The sequence below is a fragment of the Prionailurus viverrinus genome, chromosome D1 (genome assembly GCF_022837055.1).
Source record: "Prionailurus viverrinus isolate Anna chromosome D1, UM_Priviv_1.0, whole genome shotgun sequence".
In the NCBI taxonomy this organism is placed as follows: Eukaryota; Metazoa; Chordata; class Mammalia; order Carnivora; family Felidae; genus Prionailurus; species Prionailurus viverrinus.
The window spans coordinates 104,707,428-104,721,896 of NC_062570.1; the positions used below are offsets into that span (position 1 = coordinate 104,707,428).

The following is a 14,469-nucleotide window of genomic DNA, read 5'->3' on the forward strand; positions in this document are numbered from 1 at the left end:
ATAAATATTGAAGTCAGAGACCAATTCAGAGATCCAGAGGCTAAGACACACTTGCGCAGTGTTTCAGCCTTTGATTGTGCATGAAGGCAAGTACACTTTAAACAGGGAAGACGGGGTGCCTGGGTGGCTCAGTGGGTTAAGCGCCTGACTTTGGCTCAGGTCGTGATCTCACAGCTTGTGGGTTCAAGCCCCGTGTCGGGCTCTGTGCTGACAGCTCAGAGCCTGGGGCCTGCTTCGGATTCTATGTCTCCTCTCTCTGCCCCTCCCCTCTCTGTCTCTCTCTCTCTCTCTCAAAAATAAACATTTAAAAAATTAAAAAAGTAAACAGGGAACACAGGCTTCTCAACAGTACCTTTGGAAAACTTCTGGCACAGAAACGGCCAAGTAGAGAAAGCTCCAGAAGAGAAGAACATCTCTTTCTGTCCTGCGGTTCTCTCTCACCTCTTCAGTCTGCACTCAACTGTTTTTGTTTTTTGTTCTTTCTGGTTCTGTAAATGGTCCGGGTTGCAGGCGGGTCTATTCTCCAGGAGTCTCAAATTTCCTCATTCCATACTTATCCCTCTTCAGTCCCTCAGTTTTGTTCTTCGATATAACAAAACCACAAACAAACCTACTGCTCTTTATCAGCTGGGAAGCTTATCTGTGGGACACATGCCTTGAGTATGAAGATAGTCATCAAGGTCATGAGACAACCCATCCTCACTGACCATCTGGAGCACACGGCGAGAGGAAGCCCACCAAGGCTCATCGTAACAGCATTCTTCACGGGTGGCTCGCTCAGCTCATGAAAAAATGGACACAGAAAGTAGTAGCAGGGCAGGTCTTGCTTTCCCAATGTCACAAAGCCCCTCCAGGTAGGTACAGGCTACTGTTTTCTTTCTGTTCCCAGTGGGCCAGTGATAGTGACAGTGCTGGGGAGACGCCAATTCATGGATTTAGGCACAGACCCATCTGGTTTAATGAATACATCGAGTATAAAGAAGCTATCTGCTATACTTTGCCAGTAGTTCGTTCTCTCTGGGTGATGGGGAGGAAGGTTTTCGCTCAGCTTGGGAACTGGGAATAATGTGAACTTTCTCACAGAAGGACCTTCTATTGTGGGGTTGAGGTAGGGGAGTTTCGTACTAACGAAGATTGAGATTTCTTGCCTCTGCATCTGAGGTGTGTTCAGGGAGAGAAAGTTTTCAAAACAACCCTGGGCTCATCCCTGGTTTAATCTTTGTGAGTCTCCTTCCACGGAATCCTGTCCCACTGTTTAGAGAGAAAACAGGGGGTGGCGGGGAATGTGCATAATTCAGTTTTCCTTTGAATACTGAAGATGGGGGGCGCCTGGGTGGCGCAGTCGGTTAAGCGTCCGACTTCAGCCAGGTCACGATCTCGCGGTCCGGGAGTTCGAGCCCCGCGTCAGGCTCTAGGCTGATGGCTCAGAGCCTGGAGCCTGTTTCCGATTCTGTGTCTCCCTCTCTCTCTGCCCCTCCCCTGTTCATGCTCTGTCTCTCTCTGTCCCAAAAATAAATAAACGTTGAAAAAAAAAATTAAAAAAAAAATGAATACTGAAGATGGGCATGTTATTAAGACTTTCCTTTTAAAGATTTTAGGAGAGACTGATGACAGAGCTTTGGGAATCAATATTGGACTGAATATTATTGCAAAATGTTAAGTATATTCCAAAGTTTTAGAAAGGACAGTAGCTCTTGTTAGCCTCCTCTGAGGCTGAAAACAAGAATAGAGATTTAACCAACCCTTAAAAGCCATTCCTTTGTGCACATGAAGGTGAGTGTGTCGTTGGCAAAATATATTCAGGTCCATTTCTGGGTTAAAAAGACTGAGAGACACATAGGTAAACGCGTCTGTTTGCTTTTATGTTTATTTATCAGCGTAGATCACTGAGAAAGAACTTGGTAGTGACCCCACACCAAGAATAAGAAGACTTGGCTCATTTTTTGTTCCATTTTGTTCATCTAATCACTAGCTAGACAGTGATCTTGGCCACTAACTTTGACTCAGTTTCTTATACATTATAATAAAGACTTTCACTGAAAGATTGTTTTTGAAAAAATAGTCAATCCCCGCCCCCCCCCCCCCCCCATTCCTGTCAGTTGAGAACTTCACAGAGAGAGAATTTTCTCATGGCTGAATTTCTGCTTAAACTATACAGCGTGCCCCAGATCGAACTTTCGGAAGTATCTCTCCATGATAACGCCTTACGGGAGGAGGCTGCCTCAGCTCCACCAAGCCGTACCTGGCTGAGGTTTTTGAGGAGGGAGCTGGAATTCCTGGGGGTGAGTGAGCATCTTCCCACATCAACCAGAGTAGAACTGGCTCTACTCTGAGCCAGAGTATTTGGGTGTATGAACAGTTTCCCCACTTGGATTCATGAGGCATGAAAAATCTGGTAGATGAGGAGGCAACATGGGGCCCGGTTGAGCAGAGAGAAGCATTTCCTCATGAAGACTAGGAGAAGAATGGCAAAGAGGATCTGCCAACACTGGTCAGTTGCTGGTGGGTTAATATCACGAATATCAAATTAATAATTGTTGTCTGCACCTCGATGGAAAGAACAATTATTGATGTCTACCATGACTATGTAAATAAAGGCACATGAGAAATGCATTGGCCATCCCTGCATCAGATCATGCCTGTATCCATTCTTAGAGGGGCCTGATGATTCTAGAAAATATTGCATTTGAATTCTGTCTCAGGATGGCTTAAGACACCCAAGCAATTTCTCATATTTGGTCTTCATCATAAGGACTTTGATGCAGTCTTGAAAAAATACCTTCTTATTTTACAAAACATATGCATCTTTTTCTACAGGTAACACAAATTCTGATTGCTTTGATATGTCTTTGTTTTGGAATAATCGTCTGCTCTGCGATCAATGCTTCCGAATTTAAGGAAGATTTTTTTTCATCATTTAAAGCAGGCTACCCATTCTGGGGTGCAATGTTTGTGAGTAAACATCTACAATTGCCTCTGAAATAACACTGCATGTAGCTTTTCTCTTGCCCACATCAGATCTAACCAACTATTTATTCTAGTATTTAGAGTATATATATATATATATATATATATGTATTGCAGTTTACAAAGCACTTGGGGTAAGCACATTAGTACTCTTTTATCAGATGAGAAACCTGAGATTAATAAAAGTGAAATGAATTGCCCAAGGGACATTTAGCTAATAAAAAATGAATCGAAACTTTCAGAATCTAGGGGCACCTGGGTGGCTCAGTTGGTTAAGCGTACGATTTCAGCTCAGCTCGTGATCTCATGGTTCCTGGGTTTGAGCCCCACATCGGGCTCTGCGTAGACACCTCTGAACCTGGAGCCTGATTCAGATTGTGTCTCCCAATCTCTCTCTGCACCTTTCCCTCTTGTCTCCTCTCTCTCTCAAAAATAGAGATCAATATCAAAATAAATAAATAAATAAACGTTCAGAATCCAATTCTAGAAAAATATCCCTCACACTATTTGTCAGTCAAGTTATCTTCGTGACGGCAGGAGGAAGAGACTGAGGAGGTGAGGAGGACAAGGTCAAACAAGGCCAAGGGCATCTGATAAACTCATACTATGTCCCGGAAACTCTTTTAGGTGCTTTCTCATTGTATCTCCTTTTAAAAAAATATTTATTTATTTATTTATTTATTTATTTAGAGATAGCACAAGTGGGGGAGAGGGACAGAGAGAGTAAGAGAGAGAATCTGAAGCAGGCTCCATGCTCATGACCCTGGGATCATGCATGACCTGAGCCAACATCAAGAGTCAGATGCTCAACCGACTGAGCCACCCAGGCACCCGTTTATGACTCTTTTTGAACCTTTGCCATATTTTATTTGACACATCTCTCTACTGTCCTTCATTCCATACACTTCGCTTATTAGGTGTCTCTCTACCCATCATACACTCTGAACCTTTGAAATTGTTTTGAATTTGTGCTATTGACTTATATTTTCAAGAAATCTTTACCCATGTACATCTTCATAATTACTTTATGTCTACATGACCTATGTGAGACCCAAGATATGCATGCCACAAACACACGCTTCTTGCCCAAAGGGGCTGACACTCTAACACCCAAGATGCTCATACAAACAAATAATTACAACAAAATGAGAGCCATTTTACAACAGTCATGTACCAGGTCTGCTGGACCTTGCTACTCCAACAGTAACTCATGGATTGTCAGGATCAGCATCACTCGGGAGCCTGGTAGAAATGAAGAATCTCACGCCCCCTCCAGGACCTACTGGATAAAAGTCTGCATTTTGCAACAGACCCATAAATACGGACAACAAACTGGAGGTTGCCAGAGGGGAGGGGTGTTGGAGGATGGTCAAAATGAGTGAAAGGGAGTGGGCAATAAAGACTTCCAGTTATGGAAGGAATCAGTTGTGGAATAAAAGGCACAGCACAGGGAGTATAGTCAGTGGTATTGTAATAGCGTTGTATGGGGACAGATGGTAGCTATCCCTGTGGTGACCAGAGTGTAATGGATTGACTTGTCGAATCACTATGTTGTATGCATGAAACTAATGTATCATTGTGTGTGTGTCACATATACTTCAATTAAAAAAAGTAATCTGGGAATGCCTGGGTGGCTCAGTCAGTTAAGTGTCCAACTTCGCCTCAGGTCATAATCTCGTGGTCCATGGGTTAGAGTCCCACTGTTAGCACAGAACCCACTTCAGATCCTCTGTCCCCCTCTCTTTGCCCCTTCCCTGCTCTTTCTCTCTCTCAGAAATAAATAAACATTAAAAAATAATAATCTGTATTTTAACAAGACTGTCACATGATTCATATGCACACTTAATTTTGAGAAGCACCCTATAGGACAAAAATGATGAGCTTATGGGAAATATTAATACATAGCTTTATAGAGTACCCACAACTTAACCTTACATTTGGAGGATAGGGGAGAAAGGGGAAGTAAAGACAGACAGAGACTCACTTTATTTCTCCCTTCCTTCCTTTTGAACAGTTTGCTATTTCCGGATTTTTTCCAATTCTGTCTGAAAAGAAATATGCCATATATCTGGTGAGTTGCAATTCTGTCTTTATCCATCTGTGAGAAAATAAGAAAAATGGAATTTTAGGAGTCTTGAGGGAGATGTGCCATCATCTCCCCTATAATGAGTGAATGTGGACGTGGGTTTTTTTTTTTTATCCAATCTACTTTGTGTTGGATATAATCATTAAAAATATAACCATTACAATATCAATCGTCTTCTTAAAAAGACAGTAAAGCATCAGTACCTTGACACTTGTTTTAAGAAATATCCCCACACTGGGCCTTGTCCTTGTGAGTACAGTCATATGATCAAATGGATGATTTGTTTCTTTTTTTTTATTTCCTTTTTTTTTTAACGTTTATTTATTATTAAGAGACAGAGAGTGAACAGGGGAGGGGCCGAGAGGGAGGGAGACACAGAATCGGAAGCAGGCTCCTGACTCTGAGCCGGCAGCACAGAGCCCGATGCGGGGCTCGAACTCAGGAACTGCAAGATCGTGACCTGAGCCGAAGTCGGGGGCTTAACTGACTGAGCCACCCAGGCGCCCCTGATTTGTTTCTGATTAAGGAGACTGCTTGAGGAGAGATGATGTGTGTCCACAAGGGCCTTCCTGACTACAGTCCTAGCAAGAAGGTTATAGATGCTTAGTAAACAATGAGTACACTGTCAAGATTTCCTTTTTCAATTTACATTTGGAACCAAAGCAGAATTTACTGGATGCAACCAGCCGTAAGAATGCAGGGCGGTCTACTGAATGCGCTGGCAGATGGAGGCCCAGGTCTGAGTATTGTCCTTCACCATCAGGTGTGGGGAAGCCTGGGAGCAAACACCGTCAGCAGCATTGTTGCAGGAATAGGAATCTTCATCCTGACCATCAACTTGAAGAGTTGCTGGCCTCATATCTACAACTGCCCGGAAGCTCGTGGAATTGACTTCTGCTTTGTGGCTTGGTTTTCCACCGTATGTATTTCTTGTGGAAGTGCTAAGATTCTGACTCCCAATCCAAGTAAGAGCTCTCTTTCCCTTTTCCGTGAACCCCATCCTCTGCTGTAACCTCTATCACATAACATAGTGTTCTGGGGGTGCATGTATGGAGATGCTGGCTGCCGACCCCTTCCCAGCTGAATTCTGTGAGGTTGGAGTCACCTGCCTGGACGACCATCGTGTGGTGTCCCCATGCATATGTCACTTCATTGGGACTGATCACGTTGAGGGGGTGATGAAATCAGGGGCTGCTATAATGGAGCACATTTTCAGGGCACCTACCTTGTGACTCCACTTGTCTTGTTGGTTATTGTTCAACAGGAGATCGTGGCAATGATCCTGTTTCTCACCGTCCTGGGGTTTTGTAGTGCTGTGTCACTCATGATCTATGGTCTTGGAGAAGTATTCCAGGAAAAGAAGGTAGGTAGAGGCCTGATAATCCTGAATGACAAACCGAAGAATTTGAGCTTCATCTTAAAAGTACGGCCTGGATCTCTGGAAACATTTCTTCTAGAAAATTATTTCTTCTTGTTTCAGTATTTTGGTTCCCAACTTGTATTTTAAATCACATTTTTCCACTTGTAAAAGCCCCAATCTCCGGGTATATCCTCAGGACTGAGCATGAGGAAAGTAGAGTTTTCATAATTTTAGAAAAGGCTGTGGGTTGAGCATGAGAGACAAATGTGAAAGTAGCATGTGATGGAACCTCCCAGGTATCTGGGCTTATTTTCGCTTCCAGAATAGGTCCCTCATATGTGTTCCTACTCTCTCTTTTTTCTTGGCTTTCACCTTCTTGCTCTGAAGGCTCAATTTTCTTTCCTTCCTAATTCATGATTACCAACTACATTTCTGCTTGCCTTACCCATCCATTATACCTTTGATGTATGAAAAGGACTCACCAATACTTGCACAAGCACTGACTCAAATCTTCCAGATGATACACACTCCCTTCATCTGTCCATTTGCCAAAGCATTCAAGTCTGGTGGCCTTTTTTTTTGTTGTTTTGATCACTTGCCTCCAAAGATAAATAAGACAGCAGATATACCAAAGTTCAGACACAGTAGTCTCACCAGCTTGTTATTGGCTGATGTAATTTCTCCTGGGCCCACTTGGCCAGCCAGTCTGGCTTGGTTTATTGGAGATGGAAGTAATAATTACAGTGTAATGAGAAAGAGAGTGACACTCAGAAAGTCAAAAGAGATGAGATAGATCTCTCGGACAAGTCGTCTAGTGGTGGAAAATTCTTGGTGATTAATATTAAATCATTTTTCCCTCATCAGATTCCAGAAGATCGTCTTTATGAAGAATTAAACATATATTCGCCAATTTACAGTGAGTTGGAAGACAAAGGGGAGACATCTCCAGCTGATTCATAAGAATTATGTGTTCAGAACATTCTGACTCACAGCAAAAGGTCTAGAAAAAAACCAAGATCTTTGTTTAAGGGGCTACCGACAAAATTTCAATTCTCTCTATGGTCTGCCAGTTTTACATTAAGATTTGTTCTCAAGATGGTAATACTCTATCTGTTGTTTCTGCTCACCTAGATTCCCCCTGCCTCACCCATTTTTAGATATGATTGACTCCCATTTTTCTTGTTTTCTGCCTCACCCATTTTTAGATATGATTGACTCCTATTTTTTTTGTTTTCTATTGCTGTCTCTACCTACTTTTGTGGGAAGTCAACAAATAATCAGTTAGCATTTACTCTGAAACAAGAGGAAGTCTGATTGAGACATGAGTTAAACTTTGACAGTTCGGTCATGTTTGGTTCTTAGCCCTTTTCAGAGTTTGTAAGGGCTACAGATGTGCATGATATATGTCCCCCTACTGGACTGTAAACACCTAAAGGACAAAGCCCATTCAGCAAATGTATACTGAGGACCAAATAAGTGTTCTAAGTTTTCCACACTTGTCTCTTTCACTTCATGTTTCCCAGTTTCCTATATCATGGGAGCTCAAAGTGTATTTATGGAGTGGATGGGGGAACATTCTGAGAAGATATACCACTGGGTCAGGTGCCAGGTTGAGTTGCGAAGAAGAAAGAAATTCCTTTAAGGTGAATTTGGAGGTGAGAAGGAGGCCAATTGGCAGATAATTAGCAATAGGAGTATTGTCAGATGGAAATTTGAAAAGAATTCTATTCTATTAATCATTTTGGTGGATGCTTATCACATCAGCTTAGCAATGGATGCTTTCTGCTTATGTTTGATCTTATGTGGAGAGTCCAACATGGAATGTTAGAAGGATCACAGATCTTAGAAAGCGCATTGGAATCCCAGGCCTATTGCTTATTAGTTGAGTGGGTTGTGGGAAGTTATTTAATTTTTTTTTTTTTTTACTTAACCTGGTTTTTCTCATATGTAAAATTAAGACATTAGGAATAACTTACCTGCCAGGATTAAAGGTCTATTGTGGGAACACACACACACACACACACACACACTTAAAACTAACTCAAATGGCCCCACTCTCTAATTCCACTTCAATTTTCTCTCTTAAATACACTGTTTGACCATCTCACATCAGCACCCCAACTTGAAATGTTCTGTCATCTCTTCTGTGCTTGCTTGAATTTCTTCTTTCTTCAATCCCTACTTTAAGTCCCTCCTCATTCTTTAAGGTTTTCCAGTCAAAATTGTTCTTTTCTCTAAATGATAATTTTTTTTCAAACCAAATACACACACACACCTTACACTATATATAACTTCCACATGCAAATATTTTTTTTTAATTTTTTTTTCCAACGTTTATTTATTTTGGGGACAGAGAGAGACAGAGCATGAACGGGGGAGGAGCAGAGAGAGAGGGAGACACAGAATCGGAAACAGGCTCCAGGCTCTGAGCCATCAGCCCAGAGCCCGACGCGGGGCTCGAACTCACGGACCGCGAGATCGTGACCTGGCTGAAGTCGGACGCTCAACCGACTGCGCCACCCAGGCGCCCCCCACATGCAAATATTTTTAATGGTTATTTATTTTGGGGAGAGAGGGAGTGGAAGGAGTATAGAGAGAGGGAGAGAGAGAATCCCAGGCAGGCTCTGCATTGTCAGCACAGAGCCCAACATGGGGCTCAAACTCATGAACCTGAGCAGAAATCAAGAGTCAGATGCTTAACCGACTGAGCCACCACCCAGGTGCCCCTCCATATGCAAATACTTTACATCCCCTTAATGATCATACATTTTTTTCAAAGACACAAAGTCTCACAAAAACCTGTATATTTTCTGAATCATTCATATTTCACATTCACTGACACAATTTTGTTCAATAATGTTTGCAGAATGATGAGTGAGCAGTGGGGAGTTTTACTAGGTTACTCAGTATCTGGTGATATGGATGGGTAAAAATACAGGAAAACCATAACTGGAAAGATCGTTTAATGAGGAATTTGAAATGAAAGAAGAATAAATGAATGAGGACTTGAGATTACATGGAGTCAGTGGGGGTGGAGAGAAATGGTCATACCTAAAACATGGAGCGAAAGAGAAATTGGTAGACGTTGTTAACAAGTTGAATTAAAAGACAAGATTTGATAAGTGATTGGTTGATAAACACATTCCGTCACTGGGTCTAAGGCCAAAGGAGAATACCTGGTAAGTGTGTGTGAAACATGGATTGTCAGAAATATGAATTGATGAATCTGATGTAGGAAGTCAGAAATATGAATTGATGAGGGGTGCCTGGGTGGCTTAGTCAGTTAAGTGTTTGACTTTTGATTTTGGCTCAAGTCATGATCTCATGGTTGTGAGATTGAGCCACGAGTTGGGCTCCTCACTGGTGGAGCCTGCTTAGAATTCTCTCTCCCTTGCCCTCTGCCCCTCCCCCACTTATGGTTTCTCTCTCTCTCTCCCTCTCACACAAAAAAAAGTATGCATTGATGAGGGAGGAGCACCTATAGACCTAAATTAGGCTCAGTCTTAGGCTTTTATTTTTAGGAGACAAAAAAGAAATGCAGTAGAGAGAGCCTGATGGCATCTAATACAGAGTTTTGGTCAAAATGAAATTTGGTGTCATTATTGGAGAGATCATTAATGAAGCAGATTAATACTCTGGGGGAATTATTTTGAGATAAAAGGGAAGCCAAGTTAACTTTCACATGCCTATAATCACAGGGGTGACGGGAAGGACAAAATTCTAGGGTAGAAGATACAAGAATTAGTCAGAAAAGTGCATTGTGGAACAGTAGACAGCAGGTAGTTCAAAGTAGAGAGAGGTCAGATAAAGAGAGAATAACTCACCAGCTCAGACAGCATCTGCTGGCAGGGTGAGAGAGAAGTCTACAAGAGACGTCTTGTCCTGGGTGTGGTAGACAAGAGAGAAGTCTGCCTCCAGGTGAGGCACAGAGATGGGGAGAGCAAGTAGCAATGGCGAATGAACGCCAGAGGTGCAGAGAAGTTTGAACCAGGGGCTGGTGGTGAGTAAGTGAATAGAACATCTGCAGAAGCATTTAGAAAGAGACAATGCAGGTATATGTGATATGAGAAGTAAGAGAATAGATTGTGAATCAAAAATCACAAAGAAAAATAAGCAAAATGATTACATTGCTGTGGATGTTTTTGTTAGTAAGAGGAGGAAAAAATAATTCACATCTTTAGCCTAAGCAGATGAGTCCTGTGGAGGGTCAGAAGAGTCATCTTGGGGCATTATTCACAAGTCATTAATAAAATAATTATGTTTTATATACTTTGCCAAAATTAAAAAGTGACAGGGAGAGATTAATTTCCCCAGGCCATAAAAGTGATCACATAACCACACACTTGGTATGCTTCATCTAGCCTTAGAACCTCAGGTTTTCTACTTTCATTTTTCTGAAATAAAATTGTGTTTCTCAAAATTTGATAGCAACATGAAAATATACCCTTTCACTGTGTTGTTTGTTACATTGTATCACCATTCTTGGTCACATCGCTTCCATGGCATATATATTCCCATCCAAACTCCAAAGCCTGGTCTACCAGGACCCCTAGAAATGGATTCAGTCCGGGGCGCCTGAGTGGCTCACTCAGTTAAGCATCTGACTCTTGATTTTGACTCAGGTCATGATCTCATGGTTCATGAGTTCAAGCTCTGTGTCAGGCTCTGTGCTGACAGTGTGGAGCCTGCTTGTGATTCTCTCTCTCTCTCTCTCTCTCTCTCTCTCTGCCCTGCCCCTGTTTGCTCTCTACTTCTCAAAATAAATGAAAATAAACTTAAAAAATGCAAAAAAAAATGCAAAAAAAGAGAAATGGATCCTTTACAATTGTACATTATCATTCTTTCTCTAACTCAATTCATATTTTAACCATGTTATTGACTGTATCTTTCCTGTGTATATGACACAATTTTTGTCTCAAGACCATTCTGATAGTTGTCCTGCCCCCTGCCTGCCTTTTATCATATGCCCACTTCAGGCATACCCTGAGCACACAACTGGCCTTCTTCACACATTCATTGCTTCAAATTATCTTTCTAAGAATTTCAACTTGAAGGTCATCTACTCCATGAAGACTGCCTAATGCACACCTGTTCATCCAGCCTTCATTTTTTGCTTCATAACCACTTCACCCTGTGATGTGGTATGTGATCAATAATTGTTAGTGTACTTGTGATCTTCCTGATGTATCCTCAATTACTAGTATTTGTGCAATAAATTGAAATAATTTCAGTTGATTTCTTATCTGTGTTTGTGTTTGTGTTTGTGTTTGAGGGTGAGGGTCTGACCAAGGATGACAGAGAATCAAAGCACCAATTCAGTTGCCTGGGACCAAGAACAGGGTGTGGAGTCCTCTTTTTTTAATCAATGTTTTATCAAATGGAACAATCTATAAATAACCCTATGGACAGAAAACAGTTGTAAGAACAATTGTCAGCCATGTCTTGTCAATAAATGGTGGGATAAAGGGCTAAAGAAATTGCTATCATGAACCTCATTTTGGGGCATCTCGGTGGCTCAGTCGGTTAGGCATCCAACTTTGGTTCAGGTCATGATCTGGCAGTTCATGAGATCAATCCCCGCATTGGGCTCTGTGCTGACAGCTCAGAGCTTGGAGCCTGCTTCAAATTCTGTGTCTCTTTCTCTCTCTGCCCCTGCCCCGCTCACACTCTGTCTCTCTCTCTCTGAAAGATAAGCATTAAAAAAAAATGAATCTCATGTTACAAGTTGGTCCTGACTCTTATTTATTTGCTATGCAATGTGAACTGGGAACAGTCTTTTCCCTTTGTGGACTTCGGGCTCTCCATCTAAAATGAACGGAAAATTGTTGAAAAGGTGACAAAAGATTTCTAACTGATATTTCTGTGCTTTTGGTAAATCACAATTATTAAGTTTGTAGTTGGGATGGCAAAAGCAATCAGTGCTATCTGATGCTATTTAACGTGTGTCCTAGCAACGTGTCTGCAACAATAATATTTGTCCTCAACTTTTCTGACAAAAAGCTCACCTAAGGTTTCTTTCTGAAAATTGTCTTAGAAATAAAATTTCCCAAATTATTCAAATCTATGAGGGTTGGGTTTACCTACAAAAAACACTGATAAAATAAGTTACTGTATCCATAATTGCAGACTTATGTAGAGTGTTGAGGTGAATTTATATATGCAAGAGTGTGAAAGTCCATTGATAGTTGCTATGTTTCGTGAGTATTCCCCCCCCCCCCCCCAGAAGACCTCTACTCACTCCACAAACGGTCAAGTGGGCTCAATTTATGTCTCTCAAACAGCTTCTCTCTGGGATGCCCTGCCTAGGGTTTTGGTGGAACAGGAATTGTTTAGAATGTGAACTTGGGAATATAATACAATCAGAAGCAAATTGCAGTAGCTGCATTAGATACCAACTCTCTGACCTTGGGCAATTTTATCTTAGTTTATTTTTCTTATTTCTTAAATGGGTATATGAAATATAACTATTTCAAATTCATTATGCATGCCTAAAGATCATGTAGCCAAGTGCCTGGAATGGTGAATAGGATATACTGCATTCATAAGGATTGATGCCTAATCTTGAACCCGAAAAGAGACACACTATCCCAACTTCTCAGAAGCCCTTCACAAAATTCACCTGTACCTTGTCATTTCTAGTGGGAGAAAGTGGGTATGGGATCCTGGAAGGGACCAGGGAAGGTAATTATTAGCAGTCTTCACATAGAATATTTCTAACTAAATTGAAATGAATGAAATGTACATTAGAGGATGATATTGTCTTAGCCCTAAACCATCAGAGAAGTAGGTGGGGAGACGCTATAGAGAAAAAAATGCTTTCAGATGAGCCTTGGGAGGGCAACTTATAAAAACATTTCTCTTGGGTGATGAGAAATATCTTAACACATACTATTAACCTATTAGGAACGAACTCCTAGGAAAACAGTGCAAAAGCCTCAATCTGAAACAAACACAGGGAAGAGAGGGATGCATAATCAAGGGAGATTCTGGGCTCTAATATTCAGCTGTGGCAAAAAGGTGCCCGAATAGAACAGCTCATTTCCTGTTCTTGTTCTTTGGTGGCCTCAGATAACATTTTGGGTTGGATTCTGGCCCATGCTTCTGGAAGGACTTGGTCACAAGGATAGATTCAGGCCAGTCAGAAGGAGTGTTGGCAATTAATCTATGTAAGAAAGTTAGGAACATCTTTTACATGGTGTAGTAGTTTTCAATGTTTTTTTGTTTCAAAAAACAAGTATCGTAGGATAGACAACTATCACTTCCAGCCTCTGGCCACATTTTTGCCACTCGTAAATAACATAGATATTTTATCTATTGGGATTCTATGGATATGACAATAGAACAGAATGATGGCTGATCTCATGTTGAATTCCAGATACTTTACTCTGTCACAGAAGGTAAGAAATATGCTACAAATCCTGTCCTTCAGAAGTTTATATTCAAATAGGGAGAGAGAAAAAGAAAGATTCATTTGGGTGAATAGAGACACTATTAGAACAAAGAGGAACAATATCCTTAGCAGGGAAGTTACCATAGGAAATCAACTAAATTTCAAAAAGCTGAACTGGAGTTCAAACTCCCACAAGAATAAAGTGAAACTTAATTGAATTTCCACTAGGTCTCTAGCCTTCTGCTGGAAGCCTTGTTTTAGTTCACTTTAATCTCTAAAGCACACTGAGAGGTAAACAATATCTCTCTTTAAAATCTGTAAGGTTCTTTACACAAGTATAAAAATAATTCACCGAAGGCCATTTAGCCAGTAGATTTCCACAGTTGGGATTTAAACCCAAGCCAGCTTGATTTAATAGCCATGTTGTTTCCACTTGGTTCTGCCACCTCTCTTGGTAATGAGACGTGTAGAATAGATGAGTTCTGCCATCTTCTAAGTGATTGTTCATTTGTTCCTGATGTGGAAAACTTGGAGCATTGAACTGACACCAACATCACGAAGCATAAGATATCTCTCTTCTTTGTTCCCCTTACTAAACATCGACTCTTCCATCTGTGAACAAAAGCACCTCTACAAGAGCTATGGGGTTCAGCACCAAACACCAAG

The 14,469-nt window shown here is 41.3% G+C and overlaps 1 protein-coding gene across 1 annotated transcript; it reads left to right on the top strand.

Moving 5' to 3' along the window:
* Nucleotides 1–304: 304 nt before the first annotated feature.
* Nucleotides 305–8,762, top strand: LOC125176005 (high affinity immunoglobulin epsilon receptor subunit beta-like). Its single transcript, XM_047876709.1, has 7 exons — nt 305–854; nt 2,159–2,282; nt 2,818–2,952; nt 4,982–5,038; nt 5,817–5,972; nt 6,318–6,416; nt 7,278–8,762. Exons 1-7 carry the CDS (start codon nt 793–795, stop codon nt 7,371–7,373), a joined length of 729 nt encoding a protein of 242 aa, XP_047732665.1. The 5' UTR covers nt 305–792; the 3' UTR covers nt 7,374–8,762.
* The last annotated feature ends 5,707 nt before the right edge of the window (nt 8,763–14,469 follow it).

What these genes read in the sequence shown, in the direction of transcription:
- LOC125176005 (XM_047876709.1), top strand. Translation starts at nt 793, where the DNA reads ATGGACACAGAAAGTAGTAGCAGGGCAGGTCTTGCTTTCCCAATGTCA. An exon ending in ATGTCACAAAGCCCCTCCAG is followed by an intron (nt 855 to 2,158) that starts GTAGGTACAGGC and finishes TAAACTATACAG; the next exon opens with CGTGCCCCAGATCGAACTTT. An exon ending in TTGTGGCTTGGTTTTCCACC is followed by an intron (nt 5,973 to 6,317) that starts GTATGTATTTCT and finishes ATTGTTCAACAG; the next exon opens with GAGATCGTGGCAATGATCCT.